General features: G+C 43.5%; 1 protein-coding gene and 1 long non-coding RNA gene across 10 annotated transcripts in view; one reads left to right on the forward strand and one right to left on the reverse strand.

Moving 5' to 3' along the window:
* Window positions 1-14,223, forward strand: part of TBC1D31 (TBC1 domain family member 31) — a 64,950-nt gene extending 50,727 nt beyond the window's left edge. For 4 of the 9 annotated variants that reach the window (XM_081816475.1, XM_081816481.1, XM_081816477.1 and 1 more), the window contains 5 exons: window positions 3,317-3,457; window positions 5,003-5,197; window positions 7,186-7,324; window positions 11,869-11,964; window positions 13,885-14,223. In XM_081816475.1, the coding sequence (XP_081672601.1) occupies window positions 3,317-3,457; window positions 5,003-5,197; window positions 7,186-7,324; window positions 11,869-11,964; window positions 13,885-14,027 (714 nt within the window). In that variant the 3' untranslated portion in view covers window positions 14,028-14,223. Of the gene's footprint in view, window positions 1-3,316; window positions 3,458-5,002; window positions 5,198-6,645; window positions 6,799-7,185; window positions 7,325-8,643; window positions 10,555-11,868; window positions 11,965-13,884 lie in introns of those variants that run through there. The other 5 variants (XM_081816478.1, XM_081816480.1, XM_081816476.1 and 2 more) reach the window with 4 other exon arrangements.
* Window positions 5,195-8,772, reverse strand: LOC145720971 (uncharacterized). The gene is made up of 3 exons (XR_014144367.1): window positions 8,633-8,772; window positions 8,184-8,397; window positions 5,195-5,861 (listed from the first exon to the last, which is right to left on the reverse strand). It is a non-coding gene; the product is annotated as an uncharacterized LOC145720971 (long non-coding RNA).
* Window positions 14,224-17,154: the final 2,931 nt, after the last annotated feature.

Below are 17,154 nucleotides of genomic sequence, written 5' to 3' on the forward strand. Positions count from 1 at the left end.
ATAAACCAACAAGCACATACTAACCTCTGACCCAGATTCCATCCCCTTCATCTCCTAGAAACCTGTTTCACCAAGTCCAATTTCGGCCTCTGTCTCAGTCTCTCTCTCAGGCACATGTACATTCTCCTTGGCGTAGGACCACCCCTGCCAAGACTGCTGTGAGGATTAAATGAATTAATATCTATATATCAGTGACAGGATTCCCCAAGACTACCCTCAGGTTCAGCAATTTGCTAGAAGGACTCACAGAACTCAGAAAAGCTGTTATACTCACGGTTATGGTTTATTACATTGAAAGGATACAGAGTAAACTCAGCCAAGGTAGGGGGCGCCTGGCTGGCTCAGTCAGTGGAGCATGCAACTCTTGATCTTGGGGTCATGAGTTTGAGCCCCATGATGGGGGTAGAGATTACTCAACAAAACACCTCAGCAAAGGTAAAAGGCACATAAGGTAGAGTCCCGGAGAAACCAGGCACAAGCTTCCCCTTGTCCTCTCCCAGTGGAGTCATACAGATAGCGCTTAATTTTGCCAGCAAAGATGTATGACAACACATATAGAGCATTGCCAACAGGCAAACTCAACTCGAATCTTAGTATCCAGGGTTCTACTGGGAGTCACTCACATAGGCATGGAGTGTGCACGTGCCTGACCCTAGTTACTTGCTCTGCAGAGGTCAGGCTGATACAGTGTGTCCTACAGCTCCTACCATAAGCCACGTGATTAGCACAAACTATCTGGCAGAGCCCAAGGGCCCAGGCATACAGAGACACTCTTAGGCAGGGGATTACAGGGGTTTAGAACTGGTCAAGGGCTAATCCTTCCTTCGGAATGTGCAGGATTTGAATAACTCCGGCTACTAAGTTACCCTTCACCCTTACAGTGTCTGGTACTGGCACGAGCTGGGTAGATACTAGTTTCCCATCATTGCCCCTTGGCCTAAAACGCTCTACCATTTTACAGAATGGATGGACAACTTCTTTCCCCCGTCTGCTTCTTTAAACCACCACCTTGTCTTCCTTCCTCTTTGCTGTTTGTAGATTTCCACTGTTTTCCTCCTAATCCCTAATCTCTACACATACATCATTTTACCTCTTTATGGAGTAGCTAAGATTCTATATTCTGCTTTTCTTTTTTACTTAATAAAATCCCTTTTCTAAATGACTACATATCTTGTTGTCATTTGTAATAGATACTGATGAACCATAACTTATTTAAACTTTTTTCTGTCGTTGGATGTTTAAGTGCTTTACAATTTGTGGCAATAAAATTCTTCATACATATATCTTCTCTACATAACACTGGAAAACATTTTTATTTTTCATTATGAAGGTAATTATGTTGCCAGTAGATAATTAGAAAAGTAGAAATAAATCCCTAAATTGGAAAATAACTGCTAATATCATCAATAAGGATAAGTGAGATTATTTGGTACATACAATTGGTATTTTGCTTTTTTAACTTAAATTTTCATGAATACTGTGTGCTATCCTTCCCTTCAACCACTGTACTCGTTTAGCACTCACTTCCCCAGTCCCTTGACCCTGGCAAGCACTTATTTACTGTCTCGATGGATTTGCCTATTCTGACATTTCATTTAAATGAAATCATACAATGTATAATCTTTTGTGACTGGCTTCTTTCACATAGCATAATGTTTTCAAGGTTTATTCATGTAGTGGCATGAGTGAGTACTTCCTTTTTGTGGCTGAATTATATTCCATTGTGTGGATAAGACCACATTTTGTTTATCCTTTTATCAATTGGTGGATATTTGGTGTTGTTTCCACTTTTTGGCTAGGATGAGTAGTACTACTGTGAACATTCATGTACGACTTTTTGTTTGAACATATATTTTCAGTTCTCTTAGATATGTCCCTAGGAGTGTAGAGTTCTAATTTCTCTACATTCTTGTGAACAGTCGTTATTGTCTGTCCTTTTGATTGTCGCCATACTACTGGGTGTGAAGTGGTATCTTGGGGTTTTGATTTGCGTTGTTCTAATGACTAATGATGCTAGTCCATGTAGTGATGCTTTCATATATTTATTGGCCGTTCTTATAACTTCTTTGGAGAACGTGTGGTTAATGGAGAACGTGTGGTTAACTATTCGGAGTACGTGGAGTTATTCTTTTGTTTTTTAATATCTCATGTAATTTTTTGTTGAAAACTAGATATTTTAAATACTGTAATGTGGCAGTTCTGAAAATCAGATTCTCCCCCCTCCTCGGGGTTTCTTGTCTCTTTACTTAGTCACTTGTCTGAATTAATTCTGTAAAAATTAATTTATAGAACTAAATTAAAGCCTTTACTCAGTGTTAGTGACCAGACAGATTTCCATAGTTGCCTTGAACCAGAACACTTCTAGTCTTTGCCAGTGAGCTCTGTGGGCACTATGTTGGGGCACGCCTTCAACACCTAGCTCCGTAGTTTACAACTCTATCTTAGACTTCACTTCCTGACCGTGTGGTACCTCAGTTCACCAGACTTGAGAGCCCAGGACCTTCTCAGATCTGAGCGTTCACATAGCCCTTGGTATGTGTACAGCCTTACACATGCACATGGACTTTTAGGGTCCCAGGAATCTATCAGAGCTTTTCAAAGTCCCCTACAGACATCTGATTCTCCACTTTTTTTCTGTAAATCTTTTTGATTAACTTGTGGTTTACACTGTGATCCACTGCTTCAGGCAGCCAAGATATTCAACAGTTTCCCCCGATGTTTTTCAGCAAATGTCCCCAGGGAAAAGGCTGTTCAAAGGAGTGAGTTCTGAGTCAGGATGGATAAAGACAACCTTGGGAGTGGGTTCTTTCAGAACCACCAAATAGGTTAAACGGAGTTTGAAGGAGCTCCAACTCCACTTTACCCCCTCCATTGGCTGCCAGGCTACTGGTTTTCAAGGCTAATGCAGAGTTTAGGGGTGGGGTGGGACTAGGGATAGTGCAAGTTAAAAATGCCCTAAGGGTTACTCTTCTTACCAAGACTCAGCCATTTTTTTTTTTTTAATTTGTTTGTATTTGTTAAGGACTCAGCCATTTTTATGAGTAAATGCTCCCCAAATTGCTGCAAGCCTTTGGTTAATTTCAGAGTTCTGAAAAAGTTGGTCGGCCTGTGTTCTCAATGCTTTTTTGGATGAGAGAATTTTCAGGGGTCCTTTCTTGTATTTTCCGTGATGTCACTGCTGTTTGCTTTTTACTTGAAAATCAAATGCCAATTTTTTATTTGTGTGCTAGTATTCTAGAAAAAAAAGTCATTTTGTGTTCTAGCATTATTATATAGATTTGTGATTTTTTTTTTTTACAATTGATTTTTTTAACAGAATCTTATTAGAAATCAGGAAGCTGTTGCAAAAGAAATGAGAGAAGATGCAAATGCCTTTAGACGAAAAGTGGATCTTGAAGAACACATGTTTCATAAACTGATAGAAACAGATCAAACTCAGAACCAAAAAACTCAGGAGGTAAAAATACGGCAAATTTAGTGTATATAGAGAGGGGGCCAGGTCTGTCATTCTTTTATATATTTATTTTCCCCTGCCCTGCACCCCCCCGCATCTCTCATCCTTTCAAAAAAAGAAATTCAAGATTAAACTCTATAAAGTTGCATTAAACTCTATAAAGTTGCATTAATTCATTTCTTTGCTTCAGTTATCACAGTTCCTAGAATCTCACATTATTTTTACAGGTTACTCACTTCACTGCCAGACATATACATGTATCTTTTATACTCTAAGAATTTTAAGACTTAGGAGAAAATAAAAGGGAAATGGTAACATTACAGATACTAACCTACTGTGTTATGTCTCAGAAATTGTCCCTGAGTAGATTAGTTGCAAAACATCAGGTCTTTGCCTGGTATATAAGCCAGCATTTCCAAAGTATATTCTGTAGAATATTAATTAACTATTACTCAGTAAAGTGGAGAGTGGCAAGTAAGTGTTGGAAGTGCTGTTTAAAGTTGGGTATTTTTCTGCCACATTTGAGGATATTTTCTTTAAGAAAATTTCCCAAACTTATTTTGTAGAATTTCTGTGGAGTACCCTTTCAGAAATGCTGGCTTAAGTGAATTGCAATAGAATCTGAGAACTTCAGGAAAGAACTTTCTCTATTATCCAGTTAGCAAAATGCTAAATGGGTCTGTGGTGAGGCCTGGCCCTGGTCCAAAAGCCAGGAATAGTGTAAGATTTCCCTACCTTCTGTTCAACAACAATCCCTTAGGTGGTCCCACCAGAATAGCCTACCATTAATTTTTCCTTATAGGCTTTAGTCCAGTCTGTAAGAATGAGCTCTTCTGACTCCTTTTCAAAAGGTTAAAAGATGGAAATTGTTTAATGCTTAGCCTAGAAATTCTCAACCTTGACTATGTATGCATTAGAATCACCTTTCTAAAAGTTCCAATATCCTTGGGGCGCCTGGGTGGCTCAGTCGGTTAAGCATCTGCCTTCAGCTCAGGTCATGATCCCGGGGTCCTGGGATTGAGCCCTGCATTGGGCTCCTGCTCAGCGGGAAGCCTGCTTCTCCCTCTCCCACTCCCCCTGCTTGACTCTCTTTTTGACTCTTGCTCTCTGTCAAAAAATAAATAAAATCTTAAAAAAAAAAAAAGTTCCAATATCCTGCCACCCTAGAGATTGATATAATTGGTTTGTGCTGGGTCTGGACACCAGTTTGTTTTAAACACCGTGAGGTGATTCTAATATGCAACCAAGGTTATAAACAGCCACCCTAGGGGCGCCTGGGTGGCTCAGTCAGTTAAGCGTTCGACTCTTGGTTTCGGCTCAGGTGGGGATCTCTGGGTCATGAGATCAAGCCCTGCCTCGGGCTCTGTGCTCAGCGCTGGGTCTGCTTAAGATTCTCCCTCTGCCCCTCCCTGCCATGCACTCTCTCTTTCTCTCAAATAAATAAATCTTTAAAAAACAGCTACCCTAGACACTTGGATGCATTGAACAGATATACTGTATTTTATATATAGTCTGACCTTGTTTCTGAAATTTGCAAATATTTCTTAGTTAATTGAAGAAAATTTGGCAAAAGCTGAACAAGCATGTCTAAATGCCGACTGGCGAATTCAAGCTTTACATAAACAAAGATGTGATGATCTGCAGCGAAACGAGTGTTACCAGGAAGTGGCCAGACTTCTTCGGGAAAACAGAAGGAAAGAAACAGAAGTATTGGACGCAATGATGGGGGAGGAAGCTAAAAAGGTAAGAATGGTGTCACAAATTTCTTGTTATTCATCATTTAAATTTTGAAATATTACATAATCAAATGACAAAAGCATCAAACCAGATAAATTTTGTTGGAAAAGATCTTAAAGATCATCTAACTGTAATAGGTATGTGCAGAGAAGTAATCTAATATGATACCTAAAAATGACTAGGCATCTTTCTTGTTTACATTAGCACCTCTCAACTCAGCTTCCTGGAGTAGATTTGTTCTGGCTGATGGGATAATATTACTAATATTACCTAATTCTTGATTCTTACAATGTAGACGACTTTTAAACAGTTAGGGATTATATGTAGCTGCTACTAACAAAACCCGCAATAATAGTGACTAAGCAAGATGGACGTGTTTTTCTTTTTCACATGAAAGAAGTGTGGAGGTAGGAAGTCCAGGGTTGTTTCCCGGCTCCGAGGTCATTAGGGTAAGTGGCCCCTTCAGTCTTTCTGCACTGCTTCCTGGTGCGTGGCTTTCCTTCTCAAGGATGGCTCACCGTCCAAGATGACTGCTGGACTTCCAGCCATCACGTATGCATTCCAGCCAGCAGAACGAAGGTAGGGCAGACATATAAAAGGTCCAACTCCCAGCTGAGACAACTCTAACTCCTTTCCAGAAGTCCCATGTCACATTTCTAGCCACGTTCGCCTGCAAAGGGTGTTGGGAAATATGGTATTTTTAGCAGGGAGCATTATCATCCCAAATAAAATTCGCATTCTTTTCCTAAAGAAGAATCAGAGAAAGGATTTTGGGGCAGCAGCTAAGAGTTTACGTCATGTCACACAGATGTATCCTTCAGTTGATCCCGTGAGCAGCTCTAGTACCCATGCTCTGCAGATCTTACCACAGACACACGGACTTCCCTGAGGACACTGAAGAGCTAGGGAGAGATCAGGAGCCAGAGAACTGGCTGTAGTTCATTCCTCTTTATTCTGCTCTGTTGGGACGTCTATTCCAAAAGCTCTTTATAATCTCTTTCCTTCAAGTCACTATTCCTATTCACTTTCCTGCTACCCCATCTAAAGGGTACGCGGCCCTATCTGATAGCACGTTGAGTCAAGGAAGGGGTGGGGGGATACCCCCTGAGGCTGTGCCCCCCAGGGGAGTCATGGGGGAGGCCCACGTCTTCAAGGATTACTGGCATTGGTGCTGCTGGCTGGGGGTAAAGTGGTATGTTTGAGAGTGGACTCAGAATCACTGTGAGGGCTTTTCCTGTTATACAGAGATACTCCCTTGTGTCTGGTATCCTGACTTCTAAAGCTAGCTTGACTACCATGTGGCCTTAAAATCACTTAGACTCTCTCTCCTCCTCAGTAACAGGAAACGATTGGATTTCTGTGGTCCCTCCTGGCCCTGATGATTCTTTGAAGTTGTGTTATTTCATGCATTCGCGTTTCTATGACATAAAGACTGTGTGTGTGTTTGTATATAGGAGCTGTGGCATAGAACACTGACGAACTCTGGGAGTTGTAGGATATCTTAACTGCATTATTTTCGTCACCCTTGAGCTAATTTGAAGATCATCATTTTCTCACTTTATGAAAAAGGAAGTTGGGGTTCATAGAAATTCCTTGACTTCCCTGAGGTTGGTCAGCATGTGTACCGGAGCTGGGCAAATTTTATTAAGGGATAGCGTTCAGATTAAATAAGACCATTGTCATGAATTTAAAAAACTAGCTTAATCCCACAAGATTCGACATGTATTGAAATGACTTGTTGTTTCAAAGACAGTGGGCACCCATCTGTGTGCTGTGTGGCCCCCTGACATACTGAGTGGTACGTGAGAAGTGCCTCTGCCCTCAAGGTCAAAGACAGGCACTCAGATTACCCGAAAACCGAACAGATCCTGCATGCCATGGGAACCCCGAAGGAAGTGGAGTAAAGGAAACAAAAGGGACTTACTCCACTGTCGGAAGCGACATTACCCCAACTTTTAGGTGATTTTTCTTTTCTTTCATTTATTTGCATATAGTGGGAGGAAGCTAAAGAAAAAGACTTTCATTTGAAATCAGAAAAGAAAGCTTCGGCTCTCGCAGATGCATCTAGAAAGTGGTTTCTAGAGAAAGAGATAAATGATGCTTTAGAACATGCTGAACATCTGTATAGTAAAGGTGAGTATCCATGAGTGCCTTTCTCTTCATGATATTACAGACTTATGCACTTCATGTGCTCTGCTATCATGAATAAATCCCTGAGGTATACTTTATTCAAATTAGTGCTCAGCTAAAAGGTGATCACTAGTCACCCTTTTTTTGGTTGCTGGGACTTTTTTTTGCAGGGGGGGGGTTGTTTTGTTTTGTTTAAAATAAAAAAAAAAAGCTCTGATTGATCAAGAAAGCTCTCAACTATCCTGTACAGTTCTGTTTTATTCCATGGTTCCATGGTCCTTGTTATCTTCTTAATCTATCAGAATATGATTTGTTCCCAAAGTGCTTCTAGTTTATTTTGATAAAAATGTGTGCTTTGCCAATAGCTGGTCCTCAAAACAATAGTATAGTAAAGTAGCACAAGGAAACTTACTATAACCCTTGGGTTTTGGTGCCAGACTTAGAGTGGCATCAACTGAAAACCTAAATTACTTAGAATTCTAAAATCAAGTGCAGTTACGATGAACTTTTATTTTACTACATTTTGTATTGTTCTAGTCTTTTTTAATAAATATGGATTACCTTTTTTTAGTAACAGTCTAACTGATAAATAATTCACATACCATATGATTTACCTATTTAAAGTATACAATTTTATGGTATTGCCATATGTAAAAAATATATATATATATTCACAGAGTTGTGCAACCATCACTGTAATCAATTCTAGAACGGTTTTAGTGCCCCATGATAAACCTTGTATCCATTTGCAGTCACTCCCCATTTCCCCTCACTCCCTCCCAGCCCCTGGCCACCACAGATCAACTTCCTGTGTCTGTAGATTTGTCTATTCAGGAAACTTCATATAAATGGAATCACACACTCTATGATCTTTTGTGTCTGACTTCTTTCACTTTGCATGATGTTTTGAGGTTCATCCACGCTGTAGCATGCATCAGTATGTCATCCTTTTTATTGCCAGTATTCCGTTGCGGAGGTATTCCACATTATATTTATTCATTCATCATCAGTTGATGAGCATTGAGGTTGTGTCCACTTCTTGGCTTCTATGAATAATGTCGCTGTGGGTGTAACTTCTGTAATTCACACATTTGAAAAGTAGAAATGTAGGTTAGAAGCATCTGCATTAATTATGCCTACTTTTGAAACTCTTCAGTAGCTCTCGTGCTTTAGACTCAGGTCCCAGATTCCCGCCCCTGGGGCAGGAGGGAGGGGAATGTCACTCTTTGCACAAAGCAAATATTTACAGCTGGCTTACAAGAGAGAGTAAGCTGTGGAGCTGCTACCTGTCCCTAACCCTCTCGCACTTACCCCTCCTCTAGAAAGAAACGATGCTTGAGGCTGTTAGAGAACCTGTGGATTTAGAAATAGAAAAAAGGAAGAAACTGCAGAAGCTTCCCCATCGGTCATCAGTCATCTTCCCGCACACTGGCCCCTCTGCCTCCGTGGGGTCGTCCCACCGAGCTACTTCAATTTTTTTAACTTTCCTAAATTTCACCAATGAGAGATAATTTGGTTAATATAATCATCCATTTTTCAAAAGGCAAACGTGTAAGGATTTGTCACTTTCTTAATCAGGGTGTGTAAATGAAATCAGAGTCACTTGCTCTTAACACTAGGAGATCATCAGCTGTAATTAGGAAAATGGCATTTTGATTGGAGGCGCTTGGCATTTGTTTGTCACTCAGGGCCCAGAATGGAGGCACCAGGAAGTAGGAAACAGAGAAGAGCTTGCCAATGACGGCTCATTTATTTAAAATTTTTTAAATGGGTGGGGGGCACCTGGGTGGCTCTGTCGGTTAAGCGTCTGACTCTTGATTTCGGCTCAGGTCATGATCTCAGGGTCCTGGGATCCAGCTCTGCGTTGGGCTCTGCGCTCAGCGTGGAGTCTGCTTGAGATTCTCCCTCTCCCTCTGCCCTCCCCACACTCATGCTCTCTCTCTCTCTCAAATAAATAAGTCTTCAAAAAAATAAAATTTTTGCTTAGTGTCAAATCTTTATTAGCAGTGAGGAGGAAATTCTTATTATTTTCTAGAAAACAGGACCTTCTGGACAATGTGAATGGCCCTTGCTGCCCCTGAAATCCGTGGTCCATAAACTTAAATTGTAGCTGAATAGCCATGTCCTATAAAATATTAGTGCAGAGTTTTAAATGGGCAAAGGATTTGAATATACAGTTCTCCAAAGAAGATACAAATGGCCACAGTACACACCAAGAAAAGACGTTTAACTCCCATCAGTCACTAGGGCAATACAAACCAAAACCACATGTGAAAAGTAAAAATACAAGAACAGAATGAGATACGATTTCACACCCACTAGCGTGACTATAATCAAACACAGAGACTGTTGACGAGGGTCAGAGAGAAATGGGGACGGTGCTGGAGCTTGTGTGAAATGGCAGGCGCTTTGGGAAATAGTCTGGAGGATTCTCAGAAGGTCAAACATAAAGTGACTGTATGACCCAGCAGTTGCGCTCATAGGTATGTACCCAGGAGATTCGGAAACGAGTCTGTACAAAAACCTGTGCGGGAACTTGCATGCCGCGCGCCCTTAACACAGAACGCTGGGAAGCTCGCCACAGCGCCGGGAGATCAGGACTGCCATGCCCCTAGGTCTTACCCCTAACCCTAGCATGGCTTCTGAGGAGTCTGTCCCCAGAGGCCTGGCTCCAAAGCCCCAGGGATTGTGGACACCTGAGCAATACCAGAGGACTCAGCCTGCCACCCAGAAGGAAACCAAGCCATTTGGAACTCCAGAAACCATATAGTGCAGTAGAAGTTTGCATGCCCATTCCAGCGAACCCCCACTTTCTGCCAGCCCCTTGGGCGCAAACCATGAGCCTGACACTCCCTTGACCCACGCTCTCAAATCAAACTCCTGGGAAGTTCACCACAGTGCCAGCAGATTGGGCCTGCCATTCCTCTTGGCCCTAACCCTAACCATAAGGTGGAGTTTTTGCTTTATTCTTTATGTGTTACCGTTAGCATTTAGTATTTTTTTGTAAATTGCAGATTTAAAAAAAAACAAACCGGGGCGCCTGGGTGGCTCAGTCGTTAAGCGTCTGCCTTCAGCTCAGGTCGTGGTCCCGGGGTCCTGGGATCGAGCCCCGCATTAGGTTCCCTGCTCAGCGGAGAGCCTGCTTCTCTCTCTCCCACTCCCCCTGCTTGTGTTCCCTCTCTCGCTGTCTCTCTCTCTGTCAAATAAATAAATAAAATCTTAAAAAAAAAAAACAACCCTCTTAAGGACCTCACCAACAGTGATTTAATTTGGTAGATCTAGGATAGAAGCTAGGAAGCTGGATTTTTGTTTTAAAAGTTCATAGGTGAGTCTGCTCAGCCAATGTTTGAAGCACGGCTGTCGGCAGAGGGGACCATTCAGTGCCGGGACAGAGGTGATGTTTACACCACGGCCCTTCAGGAAGAGGAAGGAAACACCCCGGGCCAGTATGGCTCTTGGAGGACAGAGGAGAGACAAGGGCCAGAGAGGTCTCAGATATGAAAGGATCTGGAGGAACCAGGATCTGTGCAAATCATTGGTGCAGTAGTGAATGGTGGGTATCCAGCTTATGCCAGAATATCATGGAGCTGGCGAGCTCACTACCCAATTCCATTTCTGCCAGTATTTTATTTACAAGCTATGTCTCCTTGTGTAAAATTGAATATGCCTTTTTTTTTTTTGTAAATTCCCTCATTGGAAACAGTTCTTAGGCGCAAATGCGGATTATATCTACTGCCTCTGCCACATGACAGCCCTTCACATATTTGAGGATGACTCTCACATCCCATTTCCCCCACGCCAGTTCAAGTGAGTCATTTGGTAATCAGCCCCAAATAGTCTTAATGACTCATTGAGCTAAAACTGTGAGTTAAAACCATTAGCTACAGCCCTTGAGACCAGGTAAAAGGCAGGCATCTTAATGAGTCAGTGTAACTGAGACAGTCTGGGCCTGGTTCTTAGCAGCTTGGACCCTAGTGATGGGAGTAGAAAGGGACAGTCATGACACTTGCCTGAAAAATTAAAAAAAAAGACCTTGGTGTCTTATTGAAAAAGTGTAAGAGTTGGGGAACAGTGAAAACACGGCCGAGGGGCCAGTATAACTTTTGAGGTGAGTAATTGACCAAGAAACGGGGGGAGGCACCAGGTTGGTGCCGGAACCCTGCTCCGCTCGCTGTTCTGGAAGCCTGCCTCTCGCTGGTTATCACATGCTCTCTGTTGCCGCGATTAGGCCCCACCCGGTGGAAGCTGCCAAGGGTGGGCTCTGGGGAGTTCTCAGGGAAGGCTTGCTCATCACATTTCATAATCTTGTCCAAGAAATATTTGGGATCTCTCTCCTAACATCTCTATTTTTGAGTGGTTGGTTGGTTGGCTTTTTGTCTTGGCTAAAGGTGTTTTTAAAACATGTCACCAAAACTTCAGCTCTCAGAACAGAAGTGGGGGCTTTTCATCTGTGGCAGTTGGCATTTCTTAGGGACTGTTTGGAATTCACAATGGCTTCCACTCACTCCCAAACACCGTCTGTATCTATCTCCTCGCTTCTGTAACAGCAGTGCCCAGCTACCCAAACGGACAGGTCGCCTCAAGCGGTGCGCCTCGGACCTCACAATTAGATGACATTTCGGAAGTGGATTCCTCGACGTGCAGTAAGTTGATAAGCAAGAAATCTTTCTTCCGTCATTTAAAACACAGCGCTCATTTAAGCAAGACTGTGGCTTGAATTGTGTTGGCAGCATTGCTGATGCCATTTTCCCAGGGATTGATAATGGAAATTCCTGAAATGGAGAGCGCAGGGTTCTCAGCTCTTCTAGCTAGAGAACAAACTGGTCAGACCGAAACCAGGCAGCGAACATTTGCCAGATGAATGTCACTGATGTCATTTCCTTTCTCTGATACTAGTCGTAGGCGCCTACAGAAGTCTGTCACTAAAGTAATGATCTTCACAACCAGTTTTGACACCCTCGTGGAGAGAAAATCTGAGCATTAGTTTTCAAAGCTATTGCATACTTGAATTTTCTGACTCTGTTCTTCTGGACTGGGCCCTGTCCCATAGCCACTGAAGACAGGGGTTTTTGCCCGGGTCGCTGTGGTGGACCACCAGGGCCCCTAGCGGCCCACCTGCCCAAGACAAACAGCTTCCTGCTGAATGGCGGACTTTTGATCCTCCGCTTGATTCCCTGCAAGTTTTTGTTTATGTTTGCAAGGGACAGGGTGGAAACGTGATACAGAAATAGAGTCGCAGGGCACCTGGGTGGCTCAGTCGGTTAAGCGACTGCCTTCGGCTCAGGTCATGATCCTGGAGTCCCGGGATCGAGTCCCGCATTGGGCTCCCTGCACGGCAGGCAGTCTGCTTCTCCCTCTGACCCTCCCCCCTCTCATGTGCTCTCTCTCTCTCTCATTCTCTCTCTCAAATAAATAAATTTTAAAAATCTTTAAAAAAAAAAAAGTCACAGCATTAGCCCATAAAGGAGCTGACTGTTTTCCCAGTAAAGTATTTGATTTCTTTTTAAAACGGGGGAGGGGACAAGAAACTCTGTTAGACTTTGATTTCAACTGACATTTTCAACAAAACCATCATATAGAAGGAGCAGAATTTAACAAGATCTTTTGAGTTCTTTTAGAAGAACAGATTCTTATACAGTGTCCCCTGAAGACAAACTTTATAAAAAATATCCCTAAAAACAAGGCATGCGATTCCAGTGTTGTAAATTTTTGCTAACTCATGCTTCATATGCATCCATAGATTCTGTGTCAGACTAGGAATTAAACCAAAAGTCACGTGTAGGTCGAACGAAAGTACATGGGATTTCCAGCTGTTCTTTAGTCCGACATGTCAGAACTTAAATTTTTAGTTAGGTAATTCTAAGTTAGAAAATCAAATCAAGACATTTGGTAAGCTCAGGTTATTTAGCAGAAAACAAAACATAAAAGTTGTATTCCTATGGAGGAAAGTATCATATTCAGAAATTGGAGCTGTTTGAATATGTAAGTTTGAGAGAAGTGTATTTTTAAGGTGCTGGTTTTTTTTCAGATTGCAGTGTTTACTAGCCCCTCAAACGCAGTATGAAATGGCTGTTGCATGTGGACACATTGTAATATTTTAATTGGACGCTCCTGTGTTGGCCACTATGAAAACCATTTGATGTATTTATTTTTATTTAGTCATTGGGAAAGTAGTCTTCGTGTACTTTTCTAAATATTAATTTTGGCAACTTGGAGTGCTTTTTCTCACCATTAACTCACTCACCCTCTCTTGGACAAGATTTTTTCCTGATCTAAAAGATTATCTATAGTCTATAGCCCCCAAATTTAAAAACAATTGCTATATAAACAAAAGCAAGTAGGTTCTCTGATAGCCTTCATTCAATTCAACAAATAAATATTTGGCTTGTAAATGGAACAATATAGGAAACAATAGGTTAGGCTTTTTTGTTCGAGAAATTTGGTTTCTCGAATATTCGTTTCATTATTGGTTTTTGACAACGTATTTACCTTTAAAATAAATGCTATATCACTGCTAACATCAGAAAATTAAACTGTTGTTAACTTTAAATTTTGTTTTGAAGTTTCTTTAAATCAAAGAAGAATACAGTGGGACACCACGGAGCGGGATCTTGTGGAGAGAGTACGAAATCTTCGCCAAAGACTCACCATCCAGGCCCGCAACAGACGTCAGCCGCCTCACCTTTTGGCCACACAGAGGGCTTGAGAGAGTCGGAGAGACACCTGTTTTGCAATCAGTGACACCGATTTTCAGATTATTTATTTTGTATCCCTAGAGAGGTCAACCTTTTTGTACAGAAAAAAATGTGTGTATAAAAATTATGTGTACTATTTCGTTCTGATGCTTTGGGCTTGTAAATGGCTTCTTGTACTTTTCATAATAAAATTTTTGAAGCTTTAAAGCTTGTGTTAGGCTCTTCCAGGTTGCAAGGACCAGCATAAATCTCTGACTTGAGTTGATGAGTGTTTATTTTAAAGATAAACAGAGAAACAAAGAACAGGAAATCATCTCAACATCTGTACGGCCAGAACTGAGAGAGAAGTCAGCAGGACACCTGGAGCACTGACAGTGTGCACGGTGGCCCTCTGTCCCCCAGCAGCCCCCCAGCAGCGGGGTCCCCCCTTCCCCAGGGAGCCCACCCCAGTCTCTGTCTCTGCTTCTCCAGACAGCCCCGCCTGCTCTCCCCGCTCTGGCTCTTTGCTCCCCAGCAGGGCTACTCACAACTTCCTCATCTTGGGTAATTATTTCCAGAACCTTCCCTGAACCCATTTCTAAAAGGAGGGTAGAAATAGCTCAGGGACCTGATGTGAGGATTAAATTAAAATGTAAAATTCTGGGACTGTGCTTGACATAGAGTAAGCATGCAATTCATAGTAGTAATTGTGTCTGTGGTCATAAAGCATAATTTTTTTTAAGCATAATCTTATAGTAAACCAAATACTGGCAGTAAGCAAAATGCTCTCTTGTCCAGTAGGCAAAGTCCTAATGCAAGGCATTGGTTTCCCAAGAGCACTTTCCTCAGCCTACTTTTCTGGCCATTTTCAGGCAGCGGCAAACGTGCCTTCATGGGCCAGCTGGTGCGTGTCTGGCAACAGGAAGTCACAGAATATAAAATGTACAGGGGAGAATGGAAAGTTGGGTGAACTCGAAATCGCTTGCTCACCTAAAAGGATTCAAATTCTAAAGTATCCTGATCCAGCCAGAATCAGCTACATAAAGCCGGATTTTCACCTCTACTTCCGGTCCCCTTTTTACCAGCACTCACACCTACTCAGACTGGTTTTGCAAACACACACACCTCTTTTATAGTGTTACAGTATTTCATTTTTAAAAAGTTTCCATTTATCTAGTGACAGGCATACCCTCAACCAAATGAAGCTCTTCCTATCAATTCCTTCAGTTTTCTCTGACTCTGTAGTTCTCCCAATAATAATCTTGATCACGTCACTGCCAGAGCAAATTTCAGATACTGGGCTAAATCTCTGGTCATATGTGCTTGGTTGGCATTTTCAGACTCTAGCGCACGTAATGTATGAACCAACTACATTTCTGATGATCTCTTCCTGCTTCTTGACATATCTTCAACTTAACCCCCATTTCTTTATAATGTAAATTCCCTGGGAATTGAAGAAAGGTTGAGCTTAGCTAAAATTCTTCCCACTCCGGCTATCTTGCAGAAGTTTCTCTCCAGGACTCCCTTGAGCTTGTTAAAGCAGAGCGGTTCCTACAGGCCTTTTCATATTTATTACCTTCACAAGGCTTCTCTCTAGTGTGAAGTGTTCCATGTTGGATAAATTTGGGGCTTCAGCTGAATTCTCCACGTCGGCTACACTTAAGAGTCTCTGTCCAGTATGAATTCAGTGGTGTTGAATAAGTTATTCACTTGGTTAAAGGCCTTGTCAGGTTTATTACATTCATATGGTTTTTCTCCAGTAGGAATTCCCCGATGCTGAGCAGGAGCTGAGCACTTGCTAAAGGCCTTGGCACAGGGATTGCGCTTTGGCCAGTACCGCAGTAGGCCTAAGGAAAGCGCCGCCATGGCTTACTTCGCTGGTACCCATGCCCTCGGCACAGCTTCCGGAGCCGGGTCTAGACCCAGCCAGGAGACGAACCACGCGGCAATTTTAGCAGGAAACGTTTCAGAGAGAGCGAGTTACTATACTATGATAGGAGACTAACTTAAAGACGTCAAGAGCATTCTGATGATCTCTTCCTGCTTCTTGACATATCTTCAACTTAACCCCCTTGGGTACCAAGGACTGGGGGAGAGTAAAGGACAGACTTGGAAAGGAGGCCCCCTCCCTCCACAAGGCTCAGGTTCAGACCTGGGCGGAGAAGTTCTCTGGGTTGCCCAGGCCAGAGTCGTCAGTCTCCGGGGCACAGGCGACCCAAGGCTGCGGGGTCAAAGGGCCTGGGGCGTCAGCGCAGCAGGCCCCTGAGTGTCGTCAGGGTGGCGCGCGCCCGGCCCGGCACTGTCCGTGTCACAGGGCCGTGGGAAACCACCCCGCGCGCCCCGGGCGGACCAAGGCTGGAAGGCAGGTGCCAAGAGCGAGCCGGATGTTGCTGCGGGCATCAGACCTGGAACATTCCCCGTCTGTGATGGGAGGATTGTGGCAACGCGATCATCGGGCGGAGGCTGTGAAGTCACTACGAGACTGTGCACTCTGGGCACACGGCCGGGGCGGAGTACCACTGGCTGTCCCCACAGCCTCCCACGGCTGGCGGACCGGGAAGCAGGAACCAGAAGGAGCAGAACAGCCCGTTGGAAGGAGGAAGAGAAGGCCCGTTCCTCCTGCGACGTCCGCCAGCGCCCCCCATGCCGGGGTGCCATCCTGCACGGTCGTTCGTGCCCGAGGAGGCCCGTGGCTCACCGCGCAGCAAGGGAGGAAGACGGAAATGGCAGCTGAGAGGCAGGAAGCCCGTGGCTGGCACTGCCGAGCCATTAAAAGCGGCTCTAACAGTTTACCCTGCTGATGGACAGCAATGTGGACTCAGTGCTGCTCTCTTTATAATCAGGGTTCAGACGCCAAAGGTTGCCTGGCATGATGTAGCTGAAGGTATCCAGAAGCTTAGGAAGGTAGGGATGTAGGCCTGGATGGATCACATAGGAACTTGTGGCCCATCGCGCAGCTATGCGCTCAGCCCCAAAGACGTTTCGGGAAGGCACCGAGTCAAGGGAGGATCTGCGAACTAGGGAAAAGCTCCGGGTGGTTCTGTGGGTGAGCCGGGGAGAGATGCCTCTGCCGATCGGCCCTCCCTGATTTCAGGAGAGATGATAGGATTCCGAAGTAGCAGAGGTGGAGTGGCAACCATTCAGAGTAGCAGGCAGTGG

Source organism: Leptonychotes weddellii, chromosome 4, assembly GCF_054177405.1.
Source record: "Leptonychotes weddellii isolate Sample4059 chromosome 4, ASM5417740v2, whole genome shotgun sequence".
Taxonomy (NCBI): domain Eukaryota; kingdom Metazoa; phylum Chordata; class Mammalia; order Carnivora; family Phocidae; genus Leptonychotes; species Leptonychotes weddellii.